The sequence below is a fragment of the Lycium ferocissimum genome, chromosome 1 (assembly GCF_029784015.1).
Source record: "Lycium ferocissimum isolate CSIRO_LF1 chromosome 1, AGI_CSIRO_Lferr_CH_V1, whole genome shotgun sequence".
Classification (NCBI taxonomy): Eukaryota; Viridiplantae; Streptophyta; class Magnoliopsida; order Solanales; family Solanaceae; genus Lycium; species Lycium ferocissimum.
In genome coordinates, this window is record NC_081342.1 from 14,273,074 (window position 1) to 14,293,705 (window position 20,632).

The window sequence follows — 20,632 nt, forward strand, 5'->3', positions numbered from 1 at the left end:
GCCTGTCCTAAAAAGATTAGCACCTTTCTATATTTAGAAACAATTTAACTTTATGAGATGATTTACAGCTACACAAATAACTAAGGCTTGTTTTGGACCACACATTTCAAAATTCTTCCTTTATTTCTTAAACTTTGTGCCAAGTCAAACCAAGACAATCTTTTTGGAACGGAGGGAGTAGCAATTAGTAATGAAATTAAGTAAATATAAAGCAAGAATATAATAAAATAAGTCCGGGTCTTTGGAACTCGAAGGAATCTCTCAACGAGGATGACTCCGGTTGAACACTCTGCCTTTAGGAACACTTCAAATCCGGAACAAAAGAAAATAGAGAACAAAGTAAGTATGTTGTATTGCTATAGGATTTCTGATGTCTTACAATAGAATGAGAACCTCCACTTATACTAGAGCTACGGGGTGCATGATCCACATATCATGCCCCCTTAATTACCAATATTAATGCTGCAATAAAAGGTGATTAAAATGTGATTACGGATAATAAAGCGTAATAAAGCCTAATAAAAGCTAATAAAAGTGGAGGAATCTTGGAGTCTTTTTGTAACGTTTTTATAACGGTCACATCTTGAGCTAACTTCTTATCCGCCACGGAGTTTGTATCCGGTGTCATCAAGGTTGAGTCACCACTGACTGACCATCCTTGCCACGTGTCCCTTCCTAAATCGCCCAACTCTTGAGACCGCATTTTACCGTATACAATCAGTTATTACCCTTCCAAGGACAAAAGCTGCCTGGCTGCTATCAACTTACTTTTAAGAAAAGTTTGGGAAATGTAAAAGGGTAAAATTGACAAATAATCCTTTAATTAATTTCATTATTAAGTTTTTTAAAGGTTGTACCACATCTCAGAAATTCATTTATTTTAAAATGGAAGGTGTACAAGATTTTTTTTGGGACAACGAATAATATTATACCAAAAGTTTAACGGGAACAAAAATGTTGATTTTGAATATAGTACAAGGTCTGATTTTGACCCCTTTTTTTTTTTTTTGCTCTTTTCGAATTTGGAATTCTTCGTTATTTATGTATCATTTCGAACTAATAATAAGCTTTTTTTTTTTTTTTTTTTTTTATTTCGGTTAAACTAATGATAATTTTAATGAGGATTGTATTATTTGATTGCTGCATTTTCTATTAGGTTAGCATTCAAAATTAAGTGATTTTTTCTTGGTTATTAGAACACTTTAGTAATCCCCTTTAGCTAATCAAAATAACTTTTTGTCGACTTTTACAAGTGTCTGTAGAAACTCACATTGTTCGCATTGTAGTCACGTTGTCCTTAAATCTTTTGTTTTTAAACAGATGTTCCTTGAAGTCGTTTGAATTATCTGTTCTTAAAATCCTTTGAAATTGATTCTTAACGATAACTTTTAACGGCCATTGAGCTTTAATTCAAGGGAAATATCAGACGTCTCCCTTCAAATTTAATACAAGGGAAACTTTTGTATCCGTTTCTCTCTCACAAGTGATAACATCAATATGAATTGGCAACATTTCATAGCGGGAAGAAATTGATTTAAATGCAATTTGGAGACAAGAATGTTCATGCCGCCTTCATTAAATCCAAGCACAATGTGTTGCTGATTAGTAATGCTTCTGGCAGCATAGTGCTACTCTGCATTTGAAGTTTCATACTGGAAATATTGTAGTGGCTATAGCTAATAATGCAAATTTGAGGACTTAAATATAAGCTCTTATTCGTAATAGTAGGGGTGTCAAATGCGTGGGTTGAGCTGAGATTAGGCAAGTTAAAATGGACTGAATCAATAAATGGATTGGGCTAAGATCGGCTCAAAAATTACACTTGTGCAACCAAACAATACGTTTATAATTACACAGTAATTACATTATGACAAACAAACAGGTCGTCGTAGTTACTAGAGTGTGTAATTACTACCCTAGTAATAATTACACCAATTCCAATTCCTAGTGTTTCAAAGATGTATTATCCAGAAAATATTTGTACTCTTTTTTAATCAAAAGCGTGAACAAAAATTTTCAACAAAAATATTTTTCCTCTTTCTAAACTTTTATACAAAATAAATACATAAAAAAATGTATAATTTTAATTTATTTTTTTAATATATCTTATTTCCACATTTGGATATACTGTACACATTACCACCAGTCCACCACCGGGCTAAATGCTAATTTAAGTCCAAGAAATCAAGAAACACTTTCTTGAAACCCCAACGTTAAAAAAATCCCTGTTTCTTAAGCCCTCGTAAATTTTGATTAGACAACAGCAAACCCCCTTCGGACAAGCAAAACACTCTATATATTCACCTTACTTCTATTCCACAATTACCGTATACTATTACTACATCAGATCAGAGCATTTTACAACTACTTTTCTCTCTGTTTCATAACTCATTTGCAGTTCTTCTTGTTAAATGTACGTATAGTCTGAGTCCGCAACTTAATTGAAACATAAATACCCACTAAACAAAAAGTGACAAAACTACCTTTTGTGCAGTAAATTCCTGCGCTAAAGGAGTTAATTGTAATGGGACAGTTACCTATTTTTAATATGTTGTTATTAAACTACAACATATTCAATGTAGATTGGTCGGTATTCCCTCCAAATGATTCGAATAACAATGGTGATGATAGCTCAAATCATAGCAGCTATTCCTATGAATCAAGTTTTCTTGATAACAATGAATTCAAGATAGACGATTTGAAGCTCCACCTTCTTATAGAGCGTAATGATGATTTTTGCAATGTGAAATATTCAGATCCATGAGAATATTATTGCGGGTTATGCCGAGAATGGGCACATCGGCATACCGAGTCAGAACGTCTTGTTCGTGACTTGAAAAATCTCAACGCTCAAATCCCAACAAGGTTCTCAATGACCATGCCTCGAACTGATCCACATTCTTGCAAGGCTGCGTACAAAAGATTAGAAAAGAAAACAACAGAATGCTAGCAAGACGTAGATTTTACATGCTAAAGTTGGCCGAAGAACAAACATCATCAACAAGTAAAGAACTAACATCTACAGAAAGAAGATATGTCTTAAGAAACCCAAAACATTTTTCTGAGGACGATTTTGAGGACTTCTATTCTGATGATGATTAGGAGTTATTTTGATTCACTATCTTAGTTTTTGGGTCATTCTAGTTTTGGACTCATGATTTAATTGGTATTTTTAATTTATTATGAAGTCATCAATTTGAACAAATTTAGTATGTTTTTAATTTGCTTTGATTGCTAGTCTATTATTAATTTATATAAGCTTCTTAGAGTTAATAATGTTGACACCCAATTTTGGCTCACCGCACTTCAAAATTAACTTCTGTGTGATTCAAAGTCATTGATAACGCAATGCACTATTTTTACACATTTTTTAAAAAACTTGAAGCAATTTATTTCCATTTTTGTAAATACCGAGATTTTTATCAATTTATTGTCATTTAGTAAATATATTAAATTATTTTAATTTTATACAATACTATTATATTGGACATTTTTTTTCGTATTTATATCGGTATTGTTATTACTTTATCTATTTTAAGCTGTAAATATTTTATATATAATATTTTAGCCTTGTATACCAATACATGAAGGTCAGAAGGAATTATTTCAAGCACGGATCAAATTATGTCAAAAGGTCTAAAACAACTCTGAGTAGTCAATCTCTTGATGCCATGTCATCAACCTAGGCGAAGGGAACTCACATGTATAGTTCAAAATTACTTTAGCTGATATTTCAAAATTCACCATGCACAAATTATCCAAATATTGCTATGTGTACAGTCAAATTATTACCTATCCCATTCTTTCTATTCCCTCTTTTTCTTCCGCAGCCCCACTCCTTTTCTTTTTTGACTTATCCTACCTATTTTCCTAAATTTACTACTCTCTCTGTTTCAATTTGTTTGAATCCATTTGACTGGATACGATATTTAAAAAAGAAGCAAGACTTTTGAAATTTGTGATTCAAAATAAGCCTTGAAAATTTGTGTGACTGTAAATCATTTATAAAGTGAATTTGTTTTCAAATTAAGAAAGAAGTCATTCATTTTGGCACGAACTAAAAAGAAAATAGGTTCAAACAAATTAAAACGAGGAGAGTACATTTCTTTTGACATTTTGGGGAGAGGGCAGATTTCAAGGGATTTGTTTCCCCTTCTTCAGAACTTTAATTTAATGCATATCTTCTTTTCACCCTCTCACGTTCATCTCCAAAAAGGCCCCCATCTTGGACTTTTTTGTTCTGAAATTCTGCCAACCTTTACTCTTTTTTTTTCCCTTATATACTCTTTCTAACTCCAACCTTCTGGCTCTTACCTCTCCTTTTCTTCATATCCCTAAAAAAACAAAAACTTCAACCAAAGCTCCATTCCCATCTTCATCTGTCTTTTACCATCTCATTTATTCTTTTCTAGCACCACACTTCTTCCATTAATTTTACTCTCACCATCAGGGGAGTTTTTTCGGATCTGGTGTTTTATTTGTTAACTGCCATCTTCCTCCAACCATTGGTTATTGCAATTAGCCAAACTCCGGCAATCTTTGTTGCTTTGTTATATCTGTTTTCGCTACTGTTATTTTTATTGCCTTTTGGATATTTCAACTTATTCAAGCAAATACTACACTTGGCCGATGAAGAAATTTTCGTCGATTTTCGAGACCTCCCCTGCACATAAGACGGATTTTTATCTTAATTGCAACATTTATTTATTATCATTTCATAATTCGTTTTGATAAATATTTATTCCACTACTAACATTTTTACTAAGTCTTATGCAGGTATCCGGAGTTACTTCCCGAAGAATATGCTTGAAAGAAGCTCAAAGATCTTCTCGGATTCTCTGTTTGTACTAATTTTTACGTTCTTAAAATTGTATAAGCCTAAAACATAGTAAAAAACTTTACTTTTGGGGTGTCGGGTGGGTATTATTTATTCACTTGTCGTCGGTGATATTTTTATAGTTGCTACGTTTAGCTAGAGTTTTGATTTTGATTACTTAGCACACTTTAGTAAATAATTAGGATAGTTTAGCTCGATATTTAAACTTTAGAATGTGATCTCATAATTAGTTAGTTAATTAGGTGTAAAATGGTAGCTAATTAAATAAGTTAACTCACTTTAAGTTGAATATAATTGGACGTAGTAAATTTCATGTGTAGGTTATACTCTTCGTACATTTACTTCTTGTTATACATTTGAGCTAATTAAGTTATAGATAATTTTTGATCAATCAGATACCATATATATTCTTTGATCTCTTTCTTTCATTCTAAAGCAAAACCATTATGTTTCATTCATCCAACTCCAAAAATACTTTCATATTCATCAAAAGAATTCTTTTAAACAAAAATTACTATTCATTGGAAAATAATTGTTTTAAAAAATTTATCCTTTACTTCATTCTTTTGTTAATTATATACATGTCAAAATTATTCTTCTTCTTTTTTTTTTTAACCAAGCCGTTTCTCTGCATACTTTGTTAATCATAAAGTAATATTCTCTTGTCTCTTTAAGAATTGGGTCTCTTTTAATTTTAGTAATTAATGTGTATTCTTTACACACTTGTTCACAAACATATCATTTTCCACATTTTTTTAATTTTATGACGTCTATTCTTATTTATATATATGTACAAACCTTCACATTTTTATTGCATAAAAATATTCATGTTAGTCGTTCTTTTATTCATATTCTTTAATATTTTTTGTAATTAATGGTCAAACGCTTTTTGTACATTCCCTCGTGTAACTAAATTAGGTCCAGCCGGGAATCACATTTGTGGATTCTGAAGGATGCTTAACACTTTTCCTTCGGAATAATTTGAACGTTTACCTAGAATATCACTTATTTTCGCAGATCGGTTTTAAGCTGCATACATTAATAATTTAAAGGTACCCTAGTATACTTTAAATGCTAGGTCGCGACTCTGTACATAATTAATCCTTTTTGAGCTCCATAAGTTGTGCTTTATTTGACCTTGGTAAAAATAGGGTGCAACAAATAATACATAAAAAAGTTCAACAATTCACAATTTTAAAGAAAATACAAACAAATTAGTACATGAAAGATGTTGATTACATAATGCATGAATACGTACAACTAGTAAAAACAAAATACATAAAAGTAACAAAAAAAATACATAGAAGTAATAAACTTAAAAAATAAAATACATAGAAATAATAAACAACAACAAGATAGCACAAATAATCTTTTAAAATTTCAGTTTTTCTTTCAAAGCATTTTTCTCGTGTTGAGTGTTTCTAAGATTAGCCTTGAAAAACTTAATTTTTCAGATTCTTTCGGGAGAAGACCTCAAAAGGTCAATTTTTTCTTGAGCTTCCATAAGCTTAAGCGCAAGTCAAACTTCACGGAATCTCTAATGATACGTGAAATCACGATATCTCTATCAACAAGAGGCTTTTAAACTTCGCACTTCGTTTTATCTCACGGAATGCTATCTTCCCATCGAAAATATTTGCAACCATTCATATCATATAAAAATTACAAGAAGATCAGTTTTTCAAAGTAAAATATAGATAATGTGAAATAAAAAAAATTAAACCCTAAAAACTTATAAAAACACTTACTTTGGGCAGTTTACAACGCCAAAAACGACTACCTGGATTATCTTAGGTCTTTGATGTTTTTAGCTTACAATAATAACCGCATTCACAAATATCGGGTTCTATAGCAAAAAGTTGACGTTTCGAGCTTTGAGATCGGGGGGGGGGGGGGGGGGTAAAGTGTAGAGTGAAAATGGAGGAGGTGAAGTGTGTCGACGCAATGGAAAAAACGGTATTCACTTATGTAGCATCCGAATACAACGTCAAAAGTTATCTTAAAGCATATGCCGGAGGTTCTACCCACTTGGTGATCAATCTTATTAGCTAAACGAGCCATTTTCAACAATTGCTAACAATGAGTATATCCATAAAATGCAAGTTAATGCACGAACTCGGATTTCCAATCAAATGGATGTTTCAGATAGGACATACTCTCGAAGGTGCTCAACATGTAAGGAGTTTGGCCATGATGTCCGTTTGTGTAACTAACGGGTCCGTGGTGGTGCAAATACCTCTCGTAGTGGAAGAACCTCTCATAGTGGAAGAGCTTCTCCTGGTTGAAGATTGTCTTGAATTATGAATGTATTTTAATCCTTCTTGATGTATTAGAATTGCCTTGAATTATCAATATATTTTAATTCTTCTTGATGTATTCGAATTGTCTTGAATTATGAACGGGAAAAAATAAATAAAAAAATAAAAAAAATATTGACATATCCTTAATAATGTAATGTCTTGACTAAATAATAAAACACTTAAATAAAATACTTAAACCTAACGATAACAAGTTTCCAAACAAAACTTACTTGTGGCACTTTACAACCCTAAAATGACGATCCAAACGTTTAGGTGTGTGATGTATTGAAACTACATTATTATTTGCAAAAACGTATATCGGTGTTCTATATAAAATATTGATATTCGGAGTTTTGAGACATGATTAATCTTTGGTTAAAGTATGAAAAAAACGTCAAAATTTTGAAAGAATAAAGTGTAAGCCAATAAGGTACCGCTACATATGTTGTACAACAAAAGAATGGAAACGGACAAGGCTACATCACGTGTCAACTAGATACACTTGTTTAGACCTCTTTTAATGAAATAGAAAACTTTTAAAAAGGATGGGACGGGGGCCTCACCATACCCATATGTGCATATACATCTCAAAAATGGCATACCAAAACGAACCGCAACTCCGAACCTTAAGTGAGTGCGATGTGACTATAACGAATGGAGGTCCTACTAAGCATATGGACCGTTCGTCTGTGATTATAAATGGACACCTTTCGCGGGCATGAACGCAGCCCCCCGAGCAATAGGGGAGTCAGTACGAATAATATACCGAGTATGTAAGGCACAAGAATAACAAGTACATAGAAGTCAGGAGAGACATCCGAAACATGAAAGCTAATCTCAGTGTCTGAATGCATCTGTGCTAAACATCTGGGAGTATCTGCATAACTAAGCCCGTCAACCGGTTTGGTTGACTTAGGTTAAATCGGAACCGACCGGTAAAACCGAATCGGTAGAACCGGTTAACCGGTTAACCGTTAATTCTTTTACGTCCGGTTCCCATTTTTTAAACCGGAACCGTTAAACTGTAAAAGGGAACCTGACGTTTAACCATGAAATGAAATTAAATTTTTTTTTTTTTAAATTGCCGTTGGGGCGAAATGGACTGGACCGTTAACGGTCCATTTGCAAATACGGGCCGTTGCCAAACGGTCAAATACTTAATTTTTGGCTCCCCCAACCCCCCAAACTTTTTTTTTAACACTTTAACCCATCCCTCACCCCTATATAAACCCTTATTCATTTTCATTTTAATTCACACCAATTCACTCTTCTCTTTCTCTCAAATCTCAATCTCTCAATTATAGTTACTTTGCAATAATTAGTCACTTTATATTTCTCTCAAATAAATATTACAAAGTCTTATTATAGTTTCAATTATTAATTTTGCAATTATAATATTGTTGGTGGAGTTGGTGATTTTGCAACAATCAAGTAACTTTGGTGGATTTGCAATTCTAGCCGCCTTCACTTTGTTGGAAATTAATCCCAATTTGGTACCTTCGTTCCAACTCTATCTTTATTTTTCGCAATTTAATTCTAGCAATTTATTTTTCGCAATTTAATTTACGCAATTTAATTCTAGCAATTTAATTTGTTGTGATTTATTTGATTGTGATTTAAATTAATTCTATTTAATAATGTCAAAGAGATTAAGATGTGGTGCCGGTAGTAGTTGTGGTATTGTTAGGCGTGGGCTTAATGAGGAAACATTTGTGGAAGAAACACCTAATTTAGGTATTGATGTTGGAGGAAATAATCCACTTTTAGGTCATGAGGCAATGCAACAACATTTTACCGACACTTTTAATGAAGACTTAGATGATGATGATGAAACACAACCCCCGAAAATCCCATAGGAGATACATGTCCGCACAATCACATACAAGACAAACCGCCTAGAACTCGTAAGCCAACAGCTAAAGTTTGGAAATTTATGACTAAGAATAGGGAAAACCAATCGGCTACATGTACCCTATGTGGACAAGTATTTAGTTTTAAACAAGGCTGGTAAGGATGGTGGAACGGGTACACTAAATGGTCATATGAGAACCAAACATATGGATGTTTGGGGAGAGCAAACGGGTTCAAATGTGGGGGGGATTCAAATGACGATAGACCCACGAACCGGTAGGAATTTTAAGTATGACAAGAAAAAAAGCGTGTAGAAATAGCTAAAATGGTAGCTTATGATTGTTTACCATTTTTCTTTCCATCGCATGGGTTTGTTACTTACATTCAACGTTGTTATAATCCGATTGTTGAGGGTATTCTAGAAGTACTTGTAGAGCCGATGTTATAGATTTGTTTAAAAAATATAGATTTTATTTGCGCCATGTATTTAATTCTTTAAATTGTAATGTTTGTCTTACCGCCGATTTGGGTCTTAGTCTTAACAAGTTAGATTTTTTTGCTATTACATGTCATTGGGTTGATAACCGGGTTATGAAAAAAAGAATTATAGCTTTTTTATATGATGAAGAAAAAGGTCGTCACGATGGAAAATTTTTAGCGGATTCAATGTCTACTATTATGAAATTTTTTAACATTTATAGAAAAACACTTTGTATTGCTTTAGATAATGCTTCTAATAATACAAAGGCGATTGGTCTTTTAAAGAGAGAATTAAACCCTCCGCTAAAAAATATTTTTTATGTGAGATGTAGTTGTCACATTTTAAATTTTAATTGTTAAAGATGGTCTTGACTATTTTGACGATTCTATTCAAAAAGTTAGAAATGCGGTTGCGTTTCTTTTTGTAATGCTTAATAGGGGAAGAATTAGAAATTTTAAGAATGCTTGTGTGGAAAATAACCTTAGATCTAGGAAAATTCAAGTAGAAATTGAGACTAGGTGGAACTACACTTACATTATGCTACAACAAGCATATGAGTATAGGATTCCCATATAACAAATTCACAACAAATATAATACTGATAGTGATGATTGGTTAAATTTTTCGCATTGGGAAGATGTTAAAGAATGTGTTGAGCTCTTAGAAAATTTTTATAATGCAACTCTTGCTTTTTCTAGACAATTCTATCCCACGAACAGGAATTTTAGCCTACTTAGCGGAAATAGCTAGAGTTTTACAAGAGTATAAACATAAACCCGGTTATCAAGTGTCTATTTTTGAAATGATAATCAAATTTAAGAAGTATTTTTTTTCCCATCCCAACTTTATTTATATTGGGTTCTCTTTTAAATCCTTGTTTAAAAATGTCTTATACTAAAAATTTGGTTGGTCAAATTTATACATTTTTAGAAATTGAAGCGGGAGTTCAACCATCTTTAGAAGCCGAACTCGCTATTGATGATGAGTTTAGAAATTTTTTTACTCATTATTGTAGTTTGGAAGAACGTGCTACACCCGTTGCTCCACGCCCTACTATTTCTCAAAGTAGCAAAAAGGGCTTGTCGGGTTTAAAAGTTTTACATTCACGACCAACTTCTTCTTCTAGTGCAAACTTTGATGAATATAACTTTTATTTGATTTACCCAAATGTGGATATCGAGGAACCGGATGACTTGGACGTCTTAGCATGGTGGAAGAAGTACAAGGCAAGTTATCCGATACTCTCAAGAATGGCTCGAGATATCCTTACGGTTCAAGTATCAACCGTGGCTTCGTGAGAGCGCATTTAGCCAAGGAAGACGGAAAATTAGAGACCATAGACATTCATTATTCGGCTTTAGCTTGCAAGTACTAGTGTGCATTCGCGATTGGATTAGATCGAGCGACGCAACCAAAACGTAGAAGCGGAGGAAGGCGAAGAGGAAGAAATTGAAGATTTGATAGCTAGTGGACCGGACCAAATGGAAGACTTTGAAGATATTTTCACGACCGAATATAATGTGGGGGAAATTAACGAAATGGTTCAAAATTGGTGATTTTATTATTCTACTATTTTTGTACAATCCCTCTATGTATTATTTGCAAGTTAAAAAAAAATACAACTTTAAAATAAATTGCTATCCAAGAATGAATAAAAATATGCCTTATCGAATATTTTATTTACTTGTGTTCATATTTTTACTTTTATTAAGTTAGGAATATACCTAAATATACTAAGAATATACTTATAAGTATATTAAGTTATAAAACACATATAAGTATGTATAGTATATACTTATAGTAAGTATATATAGTATATATATTAAGTTATACATATATTTAGTATATATATTAAGTATATATAGTATATATGTATACACATATATATAGTTATACACATATTTAGTATATATAATATATATAGTATATATATATATGTATATATATTAAGTTATACATATATTTAGTATATATATTAAGTTATACATATATATAGTATATATATTAAGTTATACATATATATAAGTATATGTAAGTTATACATATATATGTATAACTTAATATATATATAGTATATATATTAAGTTATACATATATTTAGTATATATATTAAGTATATATAGTATATATAGTATATATGTATATATAGTATATATATTAAGTTATACCTATATATAAGTATATATAGTATATAGTACATATATATACATATATATAGTATATATATTAAGTTATCCACATATTTAGTATATATAGTATATATGTATATATATTAAGTTATACATATATTTAGTATATATATTAAGTTATACATATATATAGTATATATATTAAGTTATACATATATATAAGTATATGTACTATATAAGTATATATACTATATATATTAAGTTATACATATATATAAGTATATGTAAGTTATACATATATATGTATACTAAAAATACTATTCTAGACATTTACTTTGTTAAAATATTAGTCGATAAATATTTAAACTTTAATTATAAAGTTGTATAACATATGTAAATATACCTACAATATACAAATAAATACTATAATATATATATATAATACAAAAAATAAAAAAAAAACATATTTTAAACACTCCAAACCGGACCGATTCGCCCAAGTTTGAGCTTAAAATAAAACCGGGCTAAACCTATCCGTTAAGCGGTTAAGGTTTTTTCCGAACCCACGGCTCTTTAATCTGCTCCATAACCGGTTCCGGTTGGAACCGGTTAACAGGCTTATTGATAAGTGAATTGACTAATTTCCACATGTCACTATCACCTAGTACGAGGTGCAGCAGGAAACACTAAACGGCCGTTAACAGCAGCATTAAACCCAACGGAGCGGCACTTAACGACGTTAGTCTGCTTCAACGGCAACAACAAAGCCGATGAGTCGTTAACAGACGGCGACGGCAAAATGTTAATTGTCCGTTTGTAAGCACCTAACCACTTGTTTTGCATGAACCGATTTTTTCTCCAAGGAGGAATAAGTAACTCTTTGCTTCTCAAAGATAGCCTAGCACCGTCACTCATTACCTTCAATATACACTTTAGCTCTTCGCTTTTACCTACAAAAACATTCGGCAATGACTTCAGCAACCGCTCGTAATGATTGGTAGGCCTTGCTATCTCGAACTCTGCTGCAAAATCAAGGTCAATGACGTAACGAGTATTATTATCTGATCTGAATACATCAATGAACTCGTAATTTCCTGCCTTAAGTCCACCAGAACTCTCCCATTTTGTCTTGCATATAGCAGCATTATAACCAAAACCCCTAAGATATGTCATTACATTTCGCCGTAGGATCGGTTTATTCGACTTTAGAAAGGAAAACAATTTCAATGCATCGTTAACCTTAGTCGAAACCGAATTCCGGAATAAATCCATGTCGCTATAGAAGATCGGTTTATTTGGTACATCTTCAATCACGTCATGAGTCGAATCGTGCATTGTGTTAAGAGTCCCACATCGTTTATTTAAGGGATGGGTGGTCTCTTTAATACGACTTGAACAATCTTCACCTCTTGAGCTAGTTTTAGGGGTTGATTTATGCTCAAGATTCATTTCTTTACACGCTGACACATCTTCATTGTCGGAGTCTGAATCGCTCTCCGATGACGCATCCTCCTCCACGTCATCAGGAAAACCAAAAATGAGATTAGAAAAGCTACAGGAAGCATCATCATCATCATCATCATCATCAACGGCGTGGGCACTATGTTCGCTTCCGCTACTGAGGTAACAGTTTTCTTGCGGGTCACGTCCAATGATACGAGCTTTCATTTTGTCGTCAAATGGGTCAGTGACTCTCTTCATTCTACCATAAGCTTGCATTATTTTCTTCAAATTTTTTATGTAGAAAGTATATCAGATAAGATCGACAAAGAGAATCTGTGTTTTGAGAAAGTGAGGATAGAGGTTTGGTTTATATGTGGGGGAGGATTAAACTTTAAAGGGTAGTGAAGGAACTAGAAGGTGCGAATATTTAGGTTTACAGAAGTAATAATAAAGGTGCTCTATATATTATCGAGGAACTAAAAAGCGAATATCCGAATGGTAGCAGAGAAAAATAATGGAGCAAGAAGTTTTTCTTTTAATTACTTAGTCTATTTTTACTTGTTTAGTATATTAAAAATAAATTTTTATTTTTATTTATTTATTTAAAAAATCAAAAGTTAATTTATTGTTTTCATACCTATTTTACATTTATTATTAATTATTGGATTGAAAACTTTAAAAAATTATTAATAGCAATTTTTAAAGTATATTTGATTGATTTGAATTATTTGAATTATTTATAATAATTGGGATGATATAATGGAGTAAATTAAAATTTTATTTAGTTCTCTTAATGGATGTTTGAGTCAAGCGAAGAGATTGGACTGCCTTTGCTTTTATGTGTTTTGTTTTAATAAAAGGGCCAAGTTCCAAGGGGTGTAACGTAGAAGATTGTGAAGAGCATATCCAAGAGCATCGCAAGATTATGCTTTGTCGTATATGGCTTGGTATGCGGATTGTGCCACATAATATTCGAGTGTGTGAATAATACTTTAGCACGAGAACCGAACGTGTTGGTTAAATTAATTGAAAGGCTCATCGTATGTTAGGTTTGGTTTAGAGTGTGTGTGTATATGTGTGGTGGGTCTGATATGCCTCTTCGGAATTCCAAAGGTTGAAGACATATAGATAGAGAAAGAGAGAGACTTTGATAATTAGGTTGAAGAATGATTAAATGCTTGGATTTTGATATGGGAAATGGACATGACATTGATATTCAAAAACGTGTTCTATTATTTAGAAAACTGACAGGTCAGTGATCCAGAACTTTGGAGAAGGCCAATTGTTAGATGGCCATTATGACTTGAGTTACAAGTTAAACTCTTTTTCTTTAGCCTGTGTTGCAAATATTTCATTTCTTTTTCTGTTTCTAAGGGATTAACTAGTGCTAGGAGTCCGGAACCAAAATGCCTTCAAAAAAATCACTTGAAATCAAAATATCCCAATAAAAAAATGTTATAAAATTATCTTTAACGCAGTAATTTACTGTGCTAAAGCAGTTCACGGAGACGGAGCCGTTAACTGCTTTAGCGCAATATTTTATTGCGTTATAGAAGCCGTTAAAAAAAAAAAAACTCTATAATGCAGTAAATACTGCATTATAGAAACAATACAAAAAAAAAAAAAATGGCCAACTTTATTTTTTGAAACACTTAGTGTTTTTTTCATATTTTGACTAATTATTAGTCGTGTGTCAAGACTCCGAAACGTCAATATTTTATATAGAACCTGATATTTTTTTCTACTTACAATAACGTAGGTTCAATAAATCAAGGATACGTAAACGTTCGGATCGTCATTTTAGGGGTTGAAAAGGTGCCCGAAGTAAGTTTTGTTTGTAAACTTTATGTTTAAGTGTTCTATATACATAGACGTCCATTTTTGTTTGAAGACTTGTTGTCATTAGCTTAAAGTTTTTTATTTTTAGGGTTTAGATTTAAGTGTGTTATTTCGAATATACGCGATTTTTTGCGCTCGGACGTCCAATTTACGCGATTTTTTTTTTTTTTTTGCAACATATTCGAAAGAAAGTTACGCATTAAAAAATAACACACTTAAGGAACTTAGTGTTTTTTTTCCAAAAAATCGCAACATCTTATTTTAATAAATCTTTTCTTTACAACGCTTAGTGTTTTTTCCATACTTCGACCAACGATTAGTCGTGTGTCAAGATTCTGAAATGTCAATACTGATATTTTTTTCTGCGTACAATAATATAGGCTCAATACATCAAGGATACGTAAACGTTCGGATTGTCGTTTTAGGGGGTTGAAAAGGTACCCGAAGTAAGTTTTATTTAAGGTTTAAGTGTTTTATTTTTTAAGATTTTGATTTAAGCGTGTTATTTTTTAATCAAGACCTAACTTTATTTTGAATATAAATCTAATTCTAAAAAATATAAGGTGAAAAACTAGTTGTAAAGTGGTCAAACTTTAGATGGTCATAACTTTACGCTCGGACGTCCGATTTACGCGATTTTTTTTTATTTTGGGTATTTTTCCGAGATCTATGCGGACAACCGGCCGCAAGGCGGTTTGGCCTAGCCTATTTTAAAAAAAACACCTTTTATCCCATTCAATTTCAATTTTCCCTCAAATTGGCCTGAAATTTTCAATTTTATTTACTTATAAGATGATGATACGCAATAGATTTTAACGTAAAAATCCGGGGTAATATATTTGTGAATGTCAATTTTCATTGTTTTAATTTTTGAAAATAAAGCTGACTAATTTTATCAACATATAAAGTTGACTAAAATAACCTTACAGTCAAACACTAAATTTTTTCAAACAAAACTTACTTCGGGCACCTTTTCAACCCCTAAAATGACGATCCGAATGTATACTTATCCTTGATGTATTGAGCCTACATTTTTGTACGCAGAAAAAATATCAGGTTCTATATAAAATATTGACGTTTCAGAGTCTTGACACACGACTAATCGTTGGTCAAAGTATGAAAAAACACACTAAGTGTTGCAAAAAAAAAAAAATTGCCAATTTTTTTTTTTTTTTTTAGTGTTTGCTATTTCTTGCGCTATACAAACAAACAAAAAAAAAAAATTCTTCAGCGCAGTAAAATACCGGGCCAAAGCAGTTAAAAACCTTTTGACAACGGTTTTATTTTCAATAAATCTAAACCCTAAAAATAAAAAACCTTAAGCTAATGACAACAAGTCTTCAAACAAAAAATGGACGTTTATGTATATAGAATACTTAAACCTAAAGTTTACAAATAAAACTTACTTCGGGCACCTTTTCAACCCCTAAAATGACGATCCGAACGTTTACGTATCCTTGATGTATTGAGCCTATATTATTCTACGCAGAAAAAAAATATCAGGTTCTATATAAAATATTGACGTTTCGGAGTCTTGACACACTACTAATCATTGATCAAAGTATGGAAAAAAACACTAAGTGTTGCAAAAAATAAAGTTGGCCAATTTTTAATTTTTTTTTTAGTATCTTGTTTCTATAACGCAAAGATTTTTTGCGTTATAGAATTTTTTTTTTAATGCCTCTATAACGCGGTAAAGAAATCGCTCCTAAATTGCTTAAGCGCGATGATCTGCGTCTAAAGATGTTTTTTGTAACATTTTTTTTTTTTTGTTGAAATATTTTGGTTCAAAGTGATTTTTTTGAGGGCATTTTAGTTCCGGACTCCTAGTGCTAGGCGCGGTAAATTCGTTTGGTTCCTAGTCGAAAGATAGAATTTTGTAACATTTTTTTTTTTTTGTTGGAATATTTTGGTTCAAAGTGATTTTTTTGGGGGCATTTTGATTCCGGACTTCTAGTGCTAGACTGCTAAGTGAATTACAAACAAATATTGGATCAAGCTTTTGCTTCAATTTCAAGACAAAACTTGGCACGCAAGATAGTTCAGTCGATACACAAGTATTTGGTCAAACCTAATATCCAGCTTACAATTTTTTTTAAAAATATATTTTGCGTCTCATACAATTGATAATAGTTAGGGAAAGTGTTTTTTTGTCTCACAGTTTAGTGGACTCAAAATTTGTGAACCGAAAAATATAATAATTGGGTACATCAATTTGTGAAATAAAAGAAAGTCTCACACAACTAATGTCAATTATTTAATACACATAATAAAAAAAATTGAAGTTTTCAAATTGAAGTTTAGAAGACTTTATAGGGCTTTACCGCTTTACAATCATCACGGATTTGGTACAACTCGTAGGGTTTAATTAGAATACTATATTTAATATTCTCTAAAATATTATATTAATTTTATTATAGTAAATGTTAGATGTATTGTTAGGTTTTATATGGAATACTAACATAATTTTAGATATATTTATCCTACATATCGATAGTATATCCTCTTCCTTATTGTAAATGTTTGACTTAAATACTGGTAGGTATATTGTTAGATTTTCATTGGAATGTTTACGTATTTTAATAGCATTCCATACTACCATATTTTAACAGTATATGCTATTTTTCATTTTAAAATGCTGGTATGCATTGCGTTTTAATTGGAACACTAATATACTTTAGTATGCATATATTTTATTCTAGTATATGTTGCTATACCGTTAAGTTTTAACTGGAATGCTAACATACTTTAACAGTGTACAATTGTTAGTTTATAGCACTGTTTTGCAGCAAATTCTTGATTTTGCAATATTGGGATTCTTCCCTTTGTTTTCGATCTAGATAGTTGCTATGTTCTTGTTTCTTGCCTCAGTAAAGTAACCTTCCGTGCTAGACACTCATTTTTTTTGTCTGGGTAAAAAGTCCTGAAGAGAAAGATGCATCTCGGGGACGGATAGTGCGACTTGATTTTAAAATGGGTATACAATGTAATTAGTTTTTTGTTATTTGACGTAATTACATTAGTTAAATATAAAATGATGTAAACGGGTCTTCTAAATGGAATAGTTGTCAAAATTATCCTTAGAAACTTTAGGCCCGATATAGGGTGTAGGGTTTGTGGATCATTATTAGGCCCATCCATTCTTCACGCAGCTCACAAAAGGTCGAGGGGAAATTGACGTGGGAATACAATTGGGAATCTACATGGCATAACTAACTCTAGTACATATTTAGATTTAGTAGTTATAGTTTAGATTAATTACATCTTATAGCTAAGAGTAATATGTTAAATACAATTAATAGCTACATATATTTTTAAAGTAGAATACTTTATTATTGCTGCCATCATCACTGCCAACTCAACCACTACGCCACTGCCCTCCCATCTCTCTCTCTCCCCTCTTCCCCCACTGCTCCAGTGAACCGGAGCAGCCGTGCTCATGACAACCCAAACCACGAACACCAACACTGTAAAATCCCCACGAACTCCACACCACCGCCACTGCCAACCCCTTCCCCTTTTCTCTTTCTTCTCCGGCATCTTCTTCTCAGATCTGAGTATTTGTCATCTTCTCCGGCGTCTTCTCCGTTTTTTCATCGTTGACACTATGGTGCTTGTCCTTTTGTTATTTGATTTCTCGGCCACCGGACTTTTCCATATCTGACCGAAAAATACACTATATTTTCCAAATCTGATGGAAATACACAGATCCGACAGGAAGTGTATTTTTCGAATCTGACCGAAAAATAGATTGTATTTGTTGTATACATACAGTGCATACAGTGTCTTTCGCCTGTATTTCAAAGAAGATCTTTTTTTATACAAATGAATTCAGTGAATTTGAAGTGTATACAAATGAATACATTGAATTTTATTTCTTATATTTCGTACTTGAGTGTATTCGTTAATTATTTTAGTGCAAAATTCAGTGTTTAGGGGTGTATTTTGAAGGATAGTTTTTTGTATACAACCGATTTTAAATATAATAAAGTGAATACAGTATAAAAGTAGCTACAAATGAATATAGTTGAGTTGAATACATTTGACTTGAATACAACTTAGTTGAATACATCTGACTTGAATACAACGAAATCTGAACTTGAATACAGCGAAATCTGACTCAGCCGAATTTTGAATACAATCTACTGTAGCGCGTGAATACAATCTACTGTAGTTATGAAATGTAATTAGCTAAAGTATAGCTATGCCTAAAAAAATCCCTCAAAATGAGGCAATTTGCAGGATTGTCCTTCGCTGGGGGTGGTCTTTAATTTTTGTCCCTCTAAATGGTGGTCTTTAACTTTTGCCCTTCAGGCAAAATTTCAGCAAAATTCTGCCTTAAAGCAGAATTTGCATGGGTAGAATTCCGCCTTAAGGCACAGTTTCGCAAATTCTGCCTTGCGAGTTTTTTACTGAGCTGGGGTTCGAACCCACAATTTCGGGGTATTAGGCGAAGGACAAAAATTAAAGACAACCCCAAATGAAGGATAATCCGCGCTAAAAAAAAAGCTCAAAATGTAGTCAATTATGTAAGTTCCCAATACAATTTGCACAAACTATTGGCACAAAATAGCCCAGGCTTTAGTTTTTGGCATTTAATAGCCCAATAATGTATATCAGATAATGTACATCACACAATGCATACAAATATTGGTTCACATTATATGCTTATTATTCTTCTCTTTGAAATGTACTATGCCGTTTAGACAAAAGAAAATGTTAATTTTCTGAAATATCTACAAGGACAAACTAATTTTCAAAAACAAATAACTTTTGAATCTAAATTTTCTATTTTTACAATTAGATACAAGTTGTGTCCAGGAAAATAGATTAAAATGGGAAAATTGACGTGGGAAGGGAGAGAAAAGTGCCAATTTTTTAGGCCTATGTTTACAAATATAATTCTTGGCTAAAAATATGTCAATAGTTTCTAAGGAATGTATATAATTGTCAATTGCCGCTCGAGAAAGGGCACCGGACCGTGGCCCAACCCAATCCTGCAGGCCTCAATCTATATCCAGGGGGTCATTTGCACTTTTTCTCCTGTTTTGAGTTGGTCTTTAAATTTTGTTCATCAAGATAAATAATTTTTTAACGGGGCATAAGTTTGTATTTTCGCTTCATAATATTTCATAAGTTACATGGGATCCCTTAAAAAACGTCACCCACTAGACATAAATTCAATTTTGTAGGACAAAAATTAAAGACCAGTCCATTAGAAGTATAAACCATCCGATTTCTTCGTATCTGGGCCGTGCATTCACCAGTCCAGCTACTGTCCGATGATTCATGGATGATTTTTGCCATTTTTTTGTGCGGATTGTCCTTCTTTTGGGTTGGTCTTTAATTTTGGAGAAAGAACACAAATGTCCATTACACATAAAATAATTATCCTTCCATGCTTCCTTACTTTCATATCCCAAAACTATTTACCCTTCCTGCCCATTGTAGTTTTTGTAGGTAATTGTCTCTTTTTTCTTTTTTATTTCTCTACTTCTTATCTTTTTTACTTCATTTTTTTTTCTTTTCCCCCTTTTTGTTCATTTATTTCTTTCCCAAATAATACTATTTTTATTTTCTTTTTCACCATAATTTGATTCCATATTTAATTCTAGCTCCTTTATTTTTATTTTTTGCTCTATCTTTTTAATTTCTTGTTCCTTTTTAATTTCACCTATTTCTTTTCTTTTTTATTTTTATCTCCATAATCTAATTTCATTCACCTTTTTTGTTGGTTTTATTTATTATTCTT

At 32.1% G+C, this 20,632-nt stretch overlaps 1 protein-coding gene across 1 annotated transcript; it reads right to left on the reverse strand.

Annotated features, from left to right (window-relative positions):
- Positions 1-12,251: 12,251 nt before the first annotated feature.
- LOC132068934 (uncharacterized) lies at positions 12,252-13,487 on the reverse strand. Its single transcript, XM_059462608.1, has one exon. The coding sequence runs from the start codon at positions 13,315-13,317 to the stop codon at positions 12,256-12,258; it is 1,062 nt and encodes a 353-aa protein (XP_059318591.1). The 5' UTR covers positions 13,318-13,487; the 3' UTR covers positions 12,252-12,255.
- Positions 13,488-20,632: the final 7,145 nt, after the last annotated feature.

Excerpts from the sequence above, each read along its gene's own strand:
- LOC132068934 (XM_059462608.1), bottom strand. The coding sequence starts at position 13,317 with ATGCAAGCTTATGGTAGAATGAAGAGAGTCACTGACCCATTTGACGAC.